This window comes from Phyllopteryx taeniolatus, chromosome 2 (assembly GCF_024500385.1).
Source record: "Phyllopteryx taeniolatus isolate TA_2022b chromosome 2, UOR_Ptae_1.2, whole genome shotgun sequence".
NCBI classification, from domain to species: Eukaryota; Metazoa; Chordata; class Actinopteri; order Syngnathiformes; family Syngnathidae; genus Phyllopteryx; species Phyllopteryx taeniolatus.
The window spans coordinates 40,742,171-40,760,379 of record NC_084503.1 but is presented as its reverse complement, the minus strand read 5'-3'; the positions used below and the strand labels follow the sequence as shown (position 1 = coordinate 40,760,379).

The window sequence follows — 18,209 nt, the reverse complement described above, 5'->3', positions numbered from 1 at the left end:
TTCAAGGACAGAGATTTTGTTGCATGTATACACTACTGCCACCTATCGGCGATAGGTTTTGAGTTCCATAAACCTGAACGCAAGTTACTGTAAGCAAAATGTAGGCCTACACCTCACACTACCAGTTATCAATAACTGTGACTTTGCACTATAGGAATACACAGATTAGCTCTAAACTCCTCACTGTTGGAGAGGGTTGCAGTAATAAGGTTGAATTAAAAAACTGGGCAGTGGCGGCACAGTGGATGACTGGTTAGAGCGTCAGCCTCACAGTTCTGAGGAGCACGGTTCAATCCCTGGCCCCGCCTGTGTGGAGTTTGCATGTTCTCCTGTGCCTCTGGGTTTTCTCCGGGCATGCATGAATTGAAGATTCTAAATTGCCCGTAGGTGTGAGTCCGAATGGTTGGTTGTTTGTATGTGCCCTGCAATTGGCTGGCAACCAGTTCAGGGTGTACCCCGCCTCCTGCCCAATGATAGCTGGGACAGGCTCCAGCACGCCCGCGACCCTTGTGAGGATAAGCGGCTCAGAAAATTGATGTGTGGGCAGTACAGGATAGGCAAAAATGCTCTCCAGTCTGTTGCCATTCATACAGCAATAGCTTATGCTGGAGTCTATCCCAATTTACTGTGGGCGAGAGGTGGGGAACACCCTGAACTAGTCGCGAGCCAATCGCAAGGCACATAACCGGTCGTACTCACATTCACACCAACGGGCAATTTAGAGTCTTTAAATCACCTACTACGCATGTTTTCGGAATGTGGGAGGAAACCCACGCAGGCACTGGGATAACATACGAACTCTACACAGACAAGACCGGATTTGAACCCGGGTCCTCAGAACTCCGGAAGATGTGCCACGCCAGAATAGTTTAGTGATTAAACAAATGAGCCCAAATGCCACACTAAATCTGTGAGCAAATTGACGAGCTCATTTCAGTATGCTGCATAAGGCCTACAGTATATTTTTTCGTGACTGTGTACCGTTTTTTGCCAGTTGCGAAACACTGACCTACAGGACTTGTTTGGTCCTAACCAGAAAAAAAAATTATACAATTACACATGTAGAGCATTTTTATTTAGAGCTGAATAAAAACATTTACTGAAAATTGTACAAAACTATACATTTTGTGTTTTGTAAGAACAGGTGCAGCCCTATGCAGTCTAAAACATTTGTAAACAAATGTAGGATCCATTTTATGCAACTAATGCACCCCATAATGCACAGTATTTCTGACATTGACATGTTTAAGGTTGAGCAGATATTCAACACTGAGCTATAAACAAAAACAAAACCTCTAAACTGTCATCTTCAGCAAACCTGGAAATAAATGCATGACTCGTTTCCCAATTCATTATCACTCAACTTCAGTTTTTTACTGTTTCTGTGGAGCTCACATCAAGTCAACAGTAGACATATAAAAGTTTATAACCTTGTGCTTTTGAAGTTTATCTGTGGAATGGAGAATATCGAACCCCCTTGATCAAGTTGTTCAATTGTATCAATCCAACAAATGTCATTTTGTAACATTATAATTGGCAACAATCATAGCATTCAAAACTGATAGCACACCATTATGATCGCAAAGAAAGCATTTGCTTCAGCTATTAATTGAGCCTATTTACTGGTTGTTACTCTGAGGCAGCTAATCCAAGATTTACAATTATAAAGGAACCAGGTTAGCACAAACCAGTTAGTCAGGGTGTGTTACATTTTGTTGTGTGCTCAAAGACAGCTTTTCTATCCATAGGAAAGAGAGAGACTTGGATGTAATCTTGTGCTTTGTTTTAACATTTGTATGTTGGAAGAGAGCAGACAAAAAGTAACGATCCCTTCAATAAACTAATCAGTTTCTACTGGGATCCTCGAGATAACCTCACAGGGGCTGACTGAGTGCATTTCATCCTTCGGACAATAGGAACTGTCCTCAGTTTTCCACCTCCTCTTCCTCCACCTCGTTCTCTGCTTCAGGTTCTTCCTCCATGCGCTCCTCCTCCTCTTCCTCCTCCCTGCTCTTATCATTTTCAGAGTCTGTCTTCTTTTCTTTATCTTTGCGCTTCTGTTCTGACACCTCCTTCTTTCCCTTTTGGCCCTTCTTATACACTGTTAAGGAACATAAATACCATCAATTGGGGAAATGTACCATCAAACGGAGCAGTCCTGTCTATCCCACACAAAGTTGTTCCGCATATTGATGGGGAAAAAAAGATTCAAGGATGAGTGCAACACATCAAAGTCTGCTGTGACATAAGCTGCAAACCTTAAGGCATGATTATTATTATTTCATGTTAGTTTGTTGATTCATCAAACTCATATTTAATAATGAGCCTTTCAAAAGAATAATAAGGCTGTAGGGGCTGGGGCACAGTTAAGAACCTCACTATTCGATTCGATATTGATGTAAATGGTCCGATATCGATTCAGTAAAAAGTACAAATACACAAATAAGTACATTGACAATTTTGAAATATTAATTTGTAAAAACATGTCGTATATCATTAAATTTTCGAAGCAACAAAACGTCTAAAAAAAATAAATAAATTTGCACATAACGTATTTGTGTATATGGAGTAAAAAAGTAAAAAACATTGGCAGTTGTGTATACAAAAAGAAAAGACAAAGCGCATGTCAACTTGAATAGTGTTTATTTACTCTTAGAAATTGTAATGAAAATAAAAAATGTGCACAATAATAACTTCATATGAATATGGAGTACAAAAGTAAAAATATGACAGCTCTGTATTGAAAAGGAAAGTGTATTTATACTTACTATTTCCTACTTATTACGGTTCCTATTATTTGCAGGGTTTTTAAGAAATACCTAATTAAAGTAGTATGTTTTCAGCATTGTGACAATTGCAAATACTTTCTTTGTCAAACCCCATCAATTTATTGCCTCTGTTAACAAGTTCACTATATTTTGGTATGTTACTAAATTCATAAAACCAGCCGCCATTTTCTTTGCATTTCGCTGTGCCGGATTTCCAGCACTTGGATTTAGCAGAGGTCCACCAAAATCGCGTTTTCTCATTGTTTCGCGCAAGGTAATCCTTGTTCTTTTCCAATTATATTGTACGACCTTGTTTTTGAAATGTTCAATTCAGATGAGATTTTCAGTGGTTCTGAAAAAGATGAAAATGTTCCTCGATTTCGGCGTCCAAAATCACATTTATAGGATTCGGACACAATTGAAAACTAGATGGACGTGATGAACTGTTATTAATATTATTTTCTGTGAAGTTTGAAGTAATTCTAACAACGCGCTTGCTCTCGGTTTGTCCCGAAAAATAAGCTAGCGCAAGCGGGCGCCACTATTGAAAAATCGGAAAATGGCCTTGTTTATCCATCAATCCATTTTCTGTACCGCTTCATCCTCACAAGGGTCGCGGGCATGCTGAAGCCTATCCCAGCTATCTTCGGGCGAGAGGCGGGGTACACCCTGAACTGGTCGCCAGCCAATCGCAGGGCACATATAAAAACAAACAAACAACCATTCGCGCACACATTCACACCTAAGGGCAATTTAGTTTCCAATCAACCTACCATGCATGTTTTTGAGATGTGGGAGGAAACCGGAGTGCCCGGAGAAAACCCATGCAGGCATTATTCGTGGTTCAATCCTCTATCCAATGATAATATGTTTATTTTGATATATAGATGGTTTGGAAATTTACATACCTACTATATTGCTCCCTTTGTGGCTTCTATGTAGGGGAATCTAGTCTGTAGAGCATTTGACACTAATTCCCACTCGTTAGAAATGTAATGAGAAGTGATAGTTATGTACATAGGGGTAACTCTGGAAGTCCAACAATCACATGTAAGAGCCATTCTTTCTGCTCAATTCAACGACTCCGAGAGCGCTGTCTTAACTCCATGTACAGCTTCAGAATGGTGACTTCTAACATGATTTCAAGTTAGTGTTACGTTATTGTGGGTCGAGTGTCTATATTTACAGGGGACCAAAATGAGCCTAAACATCAGATTTAAAAGTAGAAGTCCCTCGCTTCATGCTGCTGCTGACGCGTCTGCTCGCTTTAGTCGCCATTTTGTTGTCGTTTGGTCTAGTGCGGCTTACATACATACGTGACTCGCACGCAACATGCCTCACTCTGGCCAAGATGTGACTCGATTGAGAGGATTTGCTGAATCGATATTGAATTGCATGGAAAGGAATTGCAATGCATTGATGAATAGATATTTTTATCCACCCCTATAAGGTTGACATTCACCTACCGTATTTTCACGACCATAGGGCGCACCGTATTAAAAGGCGCAGTCTCAGTTACGGGGTCTATTTCTGTATTTAAGACATACATAAGTTCTCCAACAAACACGCCGGGTTCCCTCTCGTCATTGTCAGAGTCAGTCTCGTTGCCGGGGGGCTGTTCAGCAATGGTGCGGCTTTCGCGAAAGCTTGGACAACAGTCAAAGCAGATACCTTAGCCCAAGCATCCACAATCCATTCACATATGGTGGCGTAACTCGCTTGGTGTTGCCTTCCAGTCTTAGTTGCACTTGGTTTTTCACAGCGGCTGTGAGATGGGCGCGCATGGAGTCACAGATCAACAGGGACGATGACGCATGGAAAAAAAACATCCGGTCTCTTTACGTACACCTCACTCAGCCACGCTCTCATTTTCTCCTCGTCCATCCAGCTCTTTTGATTGGCCTTAACAATGACTGCGGCTGTAAACTTTTCTTTAGGCAGCGTCTTCCTCTTAAAAATCACCATAAGTGGCAGTTTCTGTCCATTACCCTGGCAACCAAGCACAACAGTAAAAGCCGACTTCTCGTGCCCCGTTGTGCGTATCGCTACCGTGGTGGTCCCCTTCTTGTCTACAGTGTGGTTCACCGGGATGTCGAAAGTGAGCGGCACCTCATCCATGTTGGTGATGTGGTTGGGCTGGATGTGTTTGTCGGAAATCTTTTTACTGCAGGAGCGGAAGATGGCCAGCTTTTCCTTGTAATCTGCCGGAAGTTGCGGTGCCACGGTAGTCCTTGCCCGGATGGATAGATGGCGCCGTTTCATAAAACGGAAGCACCGAGACGGACCTCGTTGAAAATGTTACATTTTCATTTCTTCTGCAAGCGTTATTGCCTTCAGTCTAATGGTGACTGTAGAGACGCTTCTCCCGGCTGTTCTTTGCTCATTAATTCAATGCTCGAGTTGGTCTTCCAACTCGGGCCACCTGGCCTTGTTTCTGCGGAAACTCAGCTTCGTCTTCTTGACTTGGTCAAGCTTGTTTTCCTGCTTCCTCCACTTACAAACCATGGATTCGTTGATCTTGAATTCTCTCGCGGCTGCTCGATTCCCATGTTCCTCCGCGTAACTGACAGCTTGCAGTTTAAACTGTGCTTCGTAAGCGTGTCTCTTCGTAGATGCCATTTTTTGGGGTCCTTAGCCAAACCGATGTTGTTTTGAACAATATATACCTACTGGGTGCGTGCCTTTAGCATCCTCCTTCACGTGCACCCTTCCCCCTTTACATCCGCATGCTGTCCTGAGTCACGTCCGCCTTCCTCTATATAAGCAGCGTGTCGGCAGGAAATGCTCCCAATCAGTCAAGCGGAGCGCTCATCACACAACATCATTTATAGAGTTTGGAACTCAGTGCACACATAAGGTGCGGCGCGCCGCATTGTAAGACGCTCCGTCCATTTTGGACAAAATTTAAGACTTTTAAGTGCGCCTTATGGTCGTGAAAATATGGTATGTGAAATTCCACAAGTATCAATATATATTTTTCATAATGTACTTGTGTGTTGCTATAATGCAAATTATAAAAACAATGTTAATGTCAGAAACTTAGGATTTAAAGAGGTTGATTGAGCAAAGCTTTTCTTGCAAAACAAAGTTGGATGGTTAAATAATTTATTGTCCACAAGAGGAATTTTTTGTTACTAAAGTTACTGACCTTCCAGAGCTTCTCGGAGAGGTTCCATAAACCGCTCAAACTCCATTTCCTCCATTGCAGCTAAGACGTCACCTGCATTCAAAGTTTTTCGCTTGGCTTTCATGGCAAAGTTGTTTGCACTGTAACATAAAAACATACACAAAAATGTTCCTTATTTTATTTTATTTTTTTTAAGTGGCTGTAAGGAACGTTTTTTGCCCAATGTGAAGTATCTGATTTTTTCGTGTCAATGTGAACAGTACAATTCCATTTTTTTCAGATCCGACCCAGGGCTCGCATCCAACACAAGTGCAGTATGGACGCTCACGGGGCGTGCATCTGACCTATAAGTCATCAAAAAGCGACAAACGTCACAATTGTTCAACAACACAGACACGTCACAAAACGAAAACAGCGGACACAGAAGATGATAGTGACGAAAAGAAGATGATTTAGAACTAATCAATATAAGAAAATGTTGGGTCTGGTTGCACAAAATCCTTGAAATCGCCACAAATGCATCATCATGAGACCTATGCGAGGGGCTATAATTACTTGAGTCAACTCGTGTTTGCGCACATGGGCAATGTAGCATCCTGTTATGTGCACATATGCGTGACGTCACGGACGTGGTCCATCCACGTTAGAAGCTGCACTTGTTTTTGTAATGTGTATGAATACATTAAAAAAAAAAAATTAAAAAAAGGATTGAACAAAAAATCTGGATTAGGCATCATGCCTTGCAGTGTGAACGTAGCCTTAGGTACCTCTTAGTGATGATGGTTGATTGTAAAGTGTATAACGTGTTCCTCAAAACAGCTTGTGTCACAGCATGTCTTAAAATTAACAATGTCACAATATTTCCCAAAAATGACATTCTGACAAAATGTTTGGAATGGGCTTGTTAAAATAGCCACTTCAACCTCAGTACAATGCAGAAAGAATTTTGAAAATCAGATGATGGGTTCTGGAGAAATTGAGACAAATATCTGCGAGAGGGGAAGGAAAAAAAATAAAATAAAAAATTAAAAAATTAAAAATAAATCGCCTTTTTTTGGGGGGGGCGGAACTCTGAGTGACATCGCCTATAGAAAATTTCGTCAAGATTGGTCAAATTTGGTCATTAGAGTAAAACAGTACAACTTAATTATTCCAAAACATCTCTCTCCAAACATTCACACACACACTAATGCAATTGGCCATGCAGAATTCTATTTTGTACTTGTTTCTTAGGAATATACTCATGTCAAGGCTCTATTGAGCAGAATTTGGCAAAAATGTTTGTCAAAATTTCCTAATTGTTTCAAGGGATGGTCTATTTTTTTACAGGGGGAAAAATGAAGCTAAACTATACAAATGTGGACATTACTATATGAACCCACAATGTATTTTTAAAAATATATCAAATTTGAACGTCAGCATTAGTTGCCATGGTAACAGGAACTTTGTAATAAAATGATATCATTTCACTTAAGGGTGTCCCGATCCGAGCTTTGAAATCGGAAATTGGTCCGATGTCAGCATAAACATGAGTATCGGCTCGGATCTAAAAATCACAGATTTTGCCACTCTTTTGCAAGCAGTCCATTTCATGCTCCGCTTCAGCACTTCTATCCAGCAGCACCCGGAAAGGCTGCAGAGCCCACATGATCACAACCACAGGTTGCTAAGGTGCTGACATAGTAGCAAGTTTATTGAAACTCTAGTTGAAGTTCACTGTAAAACTAAACACACCTAACAAAAGAATTACTCATATTGAATGTTCAAATACATCACAGAATTTGTTTCTTTCTTCGTTTTTGTTAACAAAAATCACTAGAGTCCTTCAATGAAGGAAAAACACCATTGACGAGCTAATGAAAGTTAGCATCGAACTGGTGGCAGTTATATCCCAACATGTTATTTTTAGTACAGTAACAATTTTTTTTTTTTTGGTCAAGCCGTTCGCTTTTGGCAACAGGTTTGGAACTCGGAAGCACACTAATTCCTTGCAGCTCATGAAAGCAACTCGCCTATTATGAGTACTGTACATCAACAATGTCACAATGACCAAGCACACTGGCGTGGTGAATGATAAAATGCGAAACTTTCAAACATTTTCCAGCTTTATTTAAAATAACTTTCTACTGTACTGTGCATTTTAGGCCACAAAAAACCCTACAAAACAATAATTTTGTACTGTACAGTAATATGGGTGCACATGGCCTAAAAATATATATATATATAACTGAATATTACAAAAAAAAAATTAAAAAAAAAAGAAAAAAAAAAGGGGGTGCTTCAATATAACGGACAATCGGCTATATCTGACAACCCCCCTGCCCCTATTAGTCCGTTCTATCGAGGTTCCACTCTACATTAAATATGTAGAGTGGAACTTTACACATTAAATATGTAGAGTGGGCTTTACACGATCAGGATTTTTGGGGCCGATCACAGAGTTTAAAAAAACGATAACCGATCACAAGATGGAGCAATGTGTCTATTTAAATGACTTGTTCATTTACTGTATATACTTGTGTACTGTATACTGAGTATCTTCAAAAGTATTCTCTATTCAGGTCATGTATTCTAATCAGGCAAGTCAAACCAACATGACAATGGGTGCTAACTTACTGTAATTAAATTACTTTATTGCAATTACTTCATACACACCAAAACTTTAGAGCATGATTCGACAGAACGTTGGCATGTGTGCGTACAACCGTTAGTGCTAGCACTAGCTTGCTTTGATTGGCGGCTTGCGAGCCGTATCATATTAAAAGTACGTGAACATACCTCAAGCAATCCTTGAAATAAAGTCCTCTCCCAAGAACCGTGACCACAGCACATTTCCCCCCATTTTGTTCTTATAATACACACGGCACGATCCATTGTTGTTGTCGTCGTCATGGTAATGAGTAGACTTTACACCGATCTGATCGGCTTGATCGGTATCGGCGGATAAGCATTTTATGGTGATCGGCTGATCGGCTTTGTCATAATTCGCCGATCCGATGAATAACATCATTGATCTGCTACGCAAAAGACATTTACTCCGCGTTGCCATCATGTACAGTATATTAAAAGCTTATTTTTAGCTTTGTCGCGTGTCTTTTGACGTACTACTGTAAATATCTGACAGCCAATACATTTTGTTTTTTTTAAAAGCATGTCAGCGGTGTGGGACAGACAACACGTAATGCCTGGATCAGACTACAAGACAAATTTGGTCTTTCACGATTGCACTGTCAGACTACTACAATAAAATCTTCGCATCCCGTCTTTTATGATCACAGGGCTTTAGCTTGTCAACTCAAATGCGTTACCATGGCAACGACATCGCGACACGTGTATTATGAGAACAAAATGGGGGAAAACGTGTGGTGCTGGTCACCGGTGCTCAGGAGATTACGTTCATTTAAGGATTGCTTGAGGTATGTTCATACTTTTAATACGATACAGCTCGCAAGCAGGCAACAAAACGTGATGTAGCATAGCAAGCTAGTGCTTGCACTAACGGTTGTACGTTAACATGCCGGCGTTCTGTCGAATCATGCTATAAGGTTTTGGTGTGTGTGAAGTAATTTGATTACAATAAAGTAATTCAATTACAGTAAGTTAGCACCCATTATTTCAGTCACATAATGTTAGTTTGACCTGTCTGATTAGAATACATGACCTGACTAGAGCAGTGATTTCCAACCTTTATGGCTCGGCGCCTCTCACCGTGGGCAACTCCAGAGTGGAAGAGAGTCCAACCCCTCTCGAGAGGACTGGTCCCAGAGCCCAAGCTGCGTGTGGAGGCGAGTCCGACTATATCTAGTCAGAACTTCTCGACCTCACACACCAGCTCGGGCTCCTTCCCTGCCAGAGAGGTGACATTCCACGTCCCTAGAGCCAGCTTCTGTAGACCTTGGCGATCCGATCCCAAGGCGGGGACCTTGGGATCGGATCGCCAAGGTCCCCGCCTTCGGCCACCGCCTAGCTCGCACTGCACCCGACTCCTATGGCCCCTCCTACAGGTGGTGAGCCCATGGGAAGGGGGACCCACGTTACCCTTTCGGACTGTGCCCGGCCGGGCCCCATGGGTGCAGGCCCAGCCACAAATATGCACAAATACTAAGTCCATCCATCCATCCATTTTCTGAGCCGCTTCTCCTCACTAGGGTCGTGGGCGTGCTGGAGCCTATCCCAGCTGTCATCGGGCAGGAGGCGGGGTACACCCTGAACTGGTCGCCAGCCAATCACAGGGCACCATTCGCGCTCACATTCACACCTACGGGCAATTTAGAGTTGTCAATTAACCTACCATGCATGTGTTTGGGATGTGGGAGGAAACCGGAGTGCCTGGAGAAAACCCACGCAGGCACGGGGAGAACATGCAAACTCCACACAGGCGGGGCCGGGGTTGAAGCCCGGTCCTCAGAACTGTGAGGCAGACACTCTAACCAGTCGCTCACCGTGCCACCATGGTAGTTCCAGTCTTGTTTAATTAATACTAAAATAACATGCAGTATTTGAGCTGTACACCAGATAGTGTTCAAGCAAAATGGAAGGTTGCTGTTTTCACACCACACATTATCTTCTATCTATTTCGCATTTGTGAACGAGTTGTCTGTCCTCTTACCAAGATGTTGCATACAACACAAACACACTGGCAGCTTGGGATATTGCTCTCCGTGCTTCTTTTGAAACATTCACCCCATCTGGGAGCTGTTGAAAACAAATGGTGCGGAGGAGTCATCTCAAAGCAACAAACATGTTCAGGAATATACAAACTGGCATATAATATTTATTTACACAAGGACCACATCATCTTCCTAAAAAAAAAAAAGAACAGGGGCAGTAGGTCATAATAAGTAGTCAGAATGTTCATTTGTATACTTCAGTTACAGGCAAATGAGGATAGAATAACGTTGTAATGTGTAATTTATCGAACAATTCAACATTGGCTGTGTTCGGAATCACTCTTTGTCCAGTATATAGTGCCCTATATAGTGTGCACAGCTGGCCATTCAAATGTGTAGTCGAGTATACGTTATCCCCTGTATAATGCCCTCAATGTATCCCATAAGGCATCTTGAAATGAAGGGAACAACAATGGTGAATAGAAAATCAAATATTTGCTGATGCAGAAATTTTTTTCCCATTTCTGGGGTATTGTTTGATTTTCAGCAGGAGGCATTCACGAGTTATGGCGTGAAAATATCTTCAATATAAGTTGAGCAACACAGATGGACATGAAGTGATTTGGTTGTGTTAATTTGTAAAACACATTCATCTTACAACAATATAATCTTACTATCGTTTATTTGTTCAATATTTATTATGGAAGTTTCACCAGCTGACATTGATCCGGTGCGTTGTATTTATGCGACAGCCATAACGTATTTAATGGCGCCTGAGTAGTGTTCGATAACTATTTTTCATTTGACTGATTAGCAAACTACATGGTCCACTATATAAACATTATTATAAAGTATTTAAGTGTTCCACCAATCAGAGATGGGGCAAACATTTATTCCTACAAGTGACATCATTATTAATTTTGTTCCGCGTATCCTTTGGCCCTCATATGATGCACTGACGAACTGAAAGCATTGAATGACACTACATGAAAAGCAAGTGCAACATTTTTCGCTTGCTTTAATTGAACTACAGTCTGACTTGAATTGAAACCACTCAATGCGAGCTAATGATGGATTTATTTTGTAATGTAATTAGACTACTGAAATACTTTTGCACTCACCGCCTCTTTGATGATGCGAGTGATAACCGCGTTTGGAAGGTTGAGATCTTCTGGCCTTTCTGCCATTTCTGCGTTGAGGGATCCGGGCGGCGATAACCACGCCGACAAACTGACTTGCTAACACGCGCTTATCAGAAGAAGCTCAGCTAGCTTAAAAGCTATTAGCACGGATACTTTTTAACGTGATATTTTTCACACTTAGAGGTCAACTATGTGATTAAATTCTGTTCAGTTAGGTTCGTTTGGATAGTCACGTTGGGAAAACGTATTCAGCTTCTTGCGAACCGATTTGTTTTGGGACGTTTCCTGCGAACCGCCCGTGAACTTTCAACTCTGACCCCTGGCGCATGCGTGACGTGTGTTTCGTTATCGTGTGTACGTAATGCCACATTGGTCTTTTCGTCTTTTTCGTCTTGCGGTACATAATCGTCAATCTATTGAGGCACACTCGTCATTACAAAAAGGTGTGACTGTTTGCTGTATTCAGTCAAGGAAGGAGAAGGAATTTATGTTCATTATGAAGTCCAAGAAAGTTATTCAATTTACTGAAGTACAATTAACAGGGTAACGTAAAATCTATATATTCCATGCAATTAAAACAGCAAACAACGACATTTTGACTCATTAAGTTAAATTCCACTTATATTAAATCAAACTAAATACGCAAATTTAATTGGTCCCTCTAACAGATGCTAGGTATATTGTGGAGAGTCACTCATAAAGCTCGCATATATAGGGATGGGTGACTGTTTTTAAAAAGACGACATACAAAACTCAGCACTACTATAATCACTTCAGCTCACGCGTTTCAATGCAGTTTCCATGGCAGCTGGATGCAGCCCACACAGCGTAAACCGCTCAGTTGTGGAGACCATGGGGCGAGTTGCTACACCCACCAAGTTCAAGGTGCTGTATCTTTTTGGGTTGTGCTCCAGGACATTAACGTTGACTTGACTCACAAATCACTCACTTTTAAAGGATACATTTCATTGAATTAAATTCTGTAGATTACAGAGTGTACTAAATGTAATTAACTATTATTATTATTATTATTGTGTTGTTAATAATAATAATAATAATAATGCTATATTGCAGCCATTTGTTAAAAAAATTTAAGTAATTTTTTTTTCTCAATGTACACACAGCACCCCATATTGACAGGAAAAAAACAGAATTGTTGAAATCTTTGCAGATTTATTAAAAAAGAAAAACTGAAATATCACACAGCCATCAGTATTTAGACGCTTTGCTCAGTATTTAGTAGAAGCACTCCTTTGAGCTAATAAAGCCATAAGTCTTTTTGGGAATGATGCAACAAGTTTTTCATACCTGGATTTGGGGATCCTCTGCCATTCCTCCTTGCAGATCCTCTCCAGTTCTGTCAGGTTGGATGGTGAACATTGGTGGACAGGCATTTTTAGGTCTCTTCAGAGATGCTCAATTAGGTTTAAGTCAGGGCTGTGTCTGGGCCATTCAAGAACGGTCCCGGGGTTGTTCTGAAGCCACTCCTTTGTTATTTTAGCTGTGTGTTTAGGGTCATTGTCTTGTTTGAAGGTGGACCTTCGGCCCAGTCTGAGGTTCTGAGCATTCTGGAGAAGGTTTTCATCCAGGATATGCCTGTACTTGGCAACATTCATCTTTCCTTCGATTGCAACCATTCTCCCTGTCCCTGCAGCTGAAAAACACACCTCACACCATGATGCTGCCACCACCATGCTTCACTGTTGGCAGGTGATGAGCAGTGCCTGGTTTTCTCCACCCATACCGCTTAGAATCAAGCCCAATAAGTTCTATCTTGGTCTCATCAGACCAGAGAATCTTATTTCTCAGCATCTTGGAGTCCTTAAGGTGTTTTTTTTTTAGCAAACTCCATGCGGGCTTTCATGTGTCTTGCACTGAGGAGAGGCTTCCGTCAGGCCACTCTGCCACTGTGCAAAATTGCAGGATTCTGAAGGTGTATGACAGAACAATAATTTTAGACTTGGAGTATACTCGCTCTGCCAACATGCTTGTATTAAATAATAAAATGCCATAAATTATACTATAAAATGTCAACAGTGTCATAAGTTTCATTTTGACACCAGAAAGTATCCTTGATTATCTGAGCAGTTTCTGTTTGTATCTATTGTTGAGTTCAGTGAGTCTCAACCAGTGGGCCATGACCCAAAGGTGGGTCTAAGGACAGTCAGTGGGGTAAAAAACGAAAAAAAAAATTTTTTTTTTAAAAACAAGTGACTCTAATCTATGCAGAGATGTAATTTTGTGGATTTTAATTTGACTTAATTTTACTGTGGGGTTTGCATGTTCTCTCCCTTCTTGGGTGTGTTTGCTCTGGGTACTCTGCCTTCCTCTCACATTCTAAAAACACGAGTCTTGAATTAATTGAAGAGTCTAAATTTTGTGAACATGTTTGTGTTTTTCTATTTGCGCCCTGCGACTGACTGGTCACCAGTCCAAGGTATACCCCGCCTCTCACCCAAGTTAAGCTTTTCTCACCCGTAACCCTATTGAGGACAACCGGTAGGAAATTGTTTTTATGGATTTCTCTACATGCAGTGAGCATGTTCCACCAGTTTCCTTATAATGTGCTCTGAAAGCACTTTGGACATGGAACTACAGTATGTGTATTTATGTAAAAAAAAAAAAAAAAAAAAAAACATGAAAAGCTTTCATTCATTCATTCATCTTCCGTACCGCTAATCCTCACTAGGGTTGCAGGCATGCTGGAGCCTATCCCAGCTGTCTCTGGGCGAGAGGCGGGGTACACCCTGAACTGGTCGCCAGCCAATCGCAGGGCACATATAAACAAACAGCTCTTCGCCCTCACATTCACACCTACGGGGAATTTAGAGTCTTCAATTATGTGGGAGGAAACCGGAGTATCCAGAGAAAACCCACGCAGGCATGGGGAAAACATTGCAATGCATTACATTGGGTACATTGGGTTCGGTAAGTATTCAGACCCCCTTCAATTTTTCACTGTTTGTTATATTGCTAAAATCATTTTTCATTTTTTTTCCTCATTAATGTACACACAGCACCCCATATTGACAGAAAAAAACGGAATTGTTGAAGTTTTTGCTGATTTATTAAAAAAGAAAAACTGAAATATCACACAGCCATAAGTATTCAGACCCTTTGCTGTGGCACTCAGATATTTAACTCGGGTGCTGTCCATTTCTTCTGATCATCTGAGATGGTTCTACACCTTCTTTGGAGTCCAGCTGTGTTTGATTATACTGATTGGACTTGATTACACACCTGTCTATATAAGACCTTACAGCTCACAGTGCATATCAGAGCAAATGGGAATCATGAGGTCAAAGGAACTGCCTGAAGAGCTCAGAGACAGAATTGTGGCAAGGCACAGATCTGGCCAAGGTTATAAAAAAAATTCTGCTGCACTTAAGGTTCCTAAGAGCACAGTGGCCTCCATAATCCTTAAATGGAAGACTTTTGGGATGACCAGAACCCTTCCTAGGGCTGGCCGTGCAGCCAAACTGAGCAATCGGGGGAGAAGAGCCTCGGTGAGAGAGGTAAAGAAGAACCCAAAGATCCCTAGGGCTGAGCTCCAGAGATGCAGTCGGGAGATGAGAGAAAGTTCTAGAAAGTCAACCATCACCTCACCACCTCAGACTGGGCCGAAGGTTCACCTTCCAACAAGACAACGACCCTAAGCACACAGCTAAAATAACGAAGGAGTGGCTTCAGAACAACTCTGTGCCTGTTCTTGAATGGCCTAGCCAGAGCCCTGACTTAAACCCAATAGAGCATCTCTGGAGATACCTGAAAATGGCTGCCCACCAACGTTCACCATCCAACCTGACAGAACATGGCTCTATTAGCTCAAAAGGGTGCTTCTACTAAATACTGAGCTTAGGGTCTGAATACTTATGGCTGTGTGATATTTCAGTTTTTCTTTTTTTAATAAATTGCAAAAATTTCAACAATTCTGTTTTTTTCCCGGCAATATGGGGTGCTGTGTGTACATTGATGAGGGGGAAAAAAGGACTTAAATGATTTTAGCAAATGGCTGCAATATAACAAAGCATGAAAAACTTAAGGGGGTCTGAATACTTTCGTACCCACTGTATCCCCTCACTTACACTCTGGTCCTATAGATGTTTATAATTTACATAGCTACTCCCACGACACTTCAGTAGGATAGCCGGGCCCACGACCTCTGTCCTGCATGCTTTCCGTTCTGTCCCTGTCCTGTCTAGTCCTGTCCTGTCCTGTCCTTCCCTCACTGGGTTTAGAATGTCTGCCCCGTAGAACACTCGATTTTAATTTTGTCATTGTACTAGGTGTATAAGTGTTTACTTTCCTCATCTTGTTTACAGCTTTCTTTTGTTGTCTTCTTTTCTGATATTATTTTGTTACCTTTTCTCACGCTCTCCTTTTTGTTGTTTCTGTCACTGCCATTTAAAAACTTTGTTTCGTTCAACTGAACGACTGTAATTCTCAATAAATATCCATCAGAATACAAAGAAACCACAGCTTAAAAATTCCACTTTGACACACTAAAACATTTCTAGCATAAAAGGGATACAGATCCTCCGTTTTGCTTGACCTAACAGCCGAAGAACAAAGCAAACAAAAAAAGACATTGGCCCACCGGGGCCGGTACAAATTTCTAAGTCACCGAAAAATTTCACCTGCCAGAAATGGCCCAAAACTGCTTTTTCCGTGTGAGTCTGCAATTCTTTAATTGCCGTTGTTGTGATGACGCAAGGAGAAACCGCGAACAGCACCGCCTGAGTGGATAAATGGGCACGCATTCAGGTTAGCCTCAAGACGATTGCCGAAGCTATCGCCGTTAGCCTCATACAGTTGCTTCTACTTTGCAGCCTGTAGAATGTTATTCTGGCCTCCTTGAGCATCCTTTAAGCTGGTTACTGACACCCCATTTGGAGTTTACTCTAAAACTAAGTGCACAATAAAAACAATTACCCTAATTTACATATCGTTTTACAAAATCGCCAGTTTAATGCTAACAGTAATAGGAAAACCGTATTGATGGGCCAGCTAATATTACCATTTGGTCATGGGAGGGATTTACCTTCAAATAACGAATATTCACACATAAACGTCATAGTAACATGTACAGACAGGTAGTATAACAATATTTACAGGCATATATTCTACCTAATCTGTGAAAAACTAGTTTATTAACGTTATATTGCGACTTTCCTCTTGTACTCTTTTTTTTTTTTTTTTAACTTACATTAAATGAGTAGCTCCTTGAATGCATCACACCACGCTGCCCCTAAGAGGCCAAGACGCACACAGCAGGAAACAGCAGATACAGTCATTCACTGTAGAAAAACAGGCTTTTTTCCTGACTGTGACATTAAATCAGACTAAACTTTTCCTGTTTTAGGTCAATTAGGATAACCAAAATTATTTCTATTTGCTAAATGCCAGAATAATGAGAGGATTTTTTGAGACAACTAGAATACACAATGATAATACAGTCATGGCTAAAAGCATTGGCACATTTTTAGCCATGAATGTATTTATTTTTCTTTATTGTTCCCCCCCCCCCCCCCCCCCCCCAAATTTATTATTTTTATATATTATTATTTTACTTGTTACTAATTTAATTTCGGGTTCTTTTTAGTTATACTTAAAGTTGATTTTTGGTAGTTGAATAAATACAAAGTTTTGAAATAAATGAATAATTGTGTTTAATAATGAGGATTTCAATATAAATCAAAATAATCATGATTATTATTTTTTCCATAATCGCCAAGCCCTAGTGTAGTCTCTCCTCTCCCTTTACACTACGCAGCCAATAGCACTCACCATAAATAAATTTTTAAAAATTACAGCTAATCTATATGATACTATTGGCAGTGTTTGGCAGATCTTACTCACGGATTATCAATACCGGAATCGGCAGCATAAAACTCTGATCGGAGCATCCCTAATTATACTGTACATAGTGTGCACAACACCAAGACACAAGATAAAGCGTTGTTGGAATGTCAGTGCTATGTAAATATTTTAATAATTTTGTAATTGATTAATTTTTGTAAGCATTATTATTATTTTATGCAATTGTAATGTCTTGATTTTATTGAGGTTAATACAGAGTCATCGCCATGAATGCAATTGTACTAATAATTTCTTAAAGGGGCTTAAATAAAACAGTATAAAGACGCTAAATACGAAATAATCACTAAAATTGATATCATGAATATACGGCACCAGTACAACTTGGCTCATTTGGACAAACAACCATTCACACCTAAAGGGAATTGAAAGTCTTTAATTAGAATAACTACCATCTTTTTGGAATGTGGGGGGCAACTGGAATATCCAGAGAAATCCCATGTAAGGATGGGAAGAACATCTAAACTACTAAAGCTGGAGCCCGGATTCAAACCCGCAACCTCTGAACTGTGAGGCACGTGTCCTAACCGCTCCATACACTGTGCCGCTAGAGCAAACGTGTTGTGAATTTTGCTGTTCAGTTCCATGTTAGAGAACAGCAAGTTACAAAGTTTAGAGAAGGTCAAATTAAGTTCACCTGTTAAGGTTACAATCCGCCTTGGGTTCATGTGGAAATTTCACCCAA

General features: G+C 40.8%; 1 protein-coding gene across 1 annotated transcript; it reads right to left on the bottom strand.

Moving 5' to 3' along the window:
- Positions 1–1,053: 1,053 nt before the first annotated feature.
- Positions 1,054–11,975, bottom strand: pole3 (polymerase (DNA directed), epsilon 3 (p17 subunit)). The gene is made up of 4 exons (XM_061766272.1): positions 11,627–11,975; positions 10,505–10,590; positions 5,917–6,035; positions 1,054–2,101 (listed from the first exon to the last, which is right to left on the bottom strand). The coding sequence occupies exons 1-4, from the start codon at positions 11,690–11,692 to the stop codon at positions 1,926–1,928; spliced, it is 447 nt and encodes a 148-aa protein (XP_061622256.1). The 5' UTR covers positions 11,693–11,975; the 3' UTR covers positions 1,054–1,925.
- Positions 11,976–18,209: the final 6,234 nt, after the last annotated feature.

Excerpts from the sequence above, each read along its gene's own strand:
- pole3 (XM_061766272.1), bottom strand. The coding sequence starts at position 11,692 with ATGGCAGAAAGGCCAGAAGATCTCAACCTTCCAAACGCGGTTATCACT. Across the intron at positions 10,591-11,626 it reads CTCGCATCATCAAAGAGGCG|CTCCCAGATGGGGTGAATGT; the intron begins GTGAGTGCAAAA and ends TGTTTTCAACAG. Across the intron at positions 2,102-5,916 it reads TCTCCGAGAAGCTCTGGAAG|TGTATAAGAAGGGCCAAAAG; the intron begins GTCAGTAACTTT and ends GTTCCTTAACAG.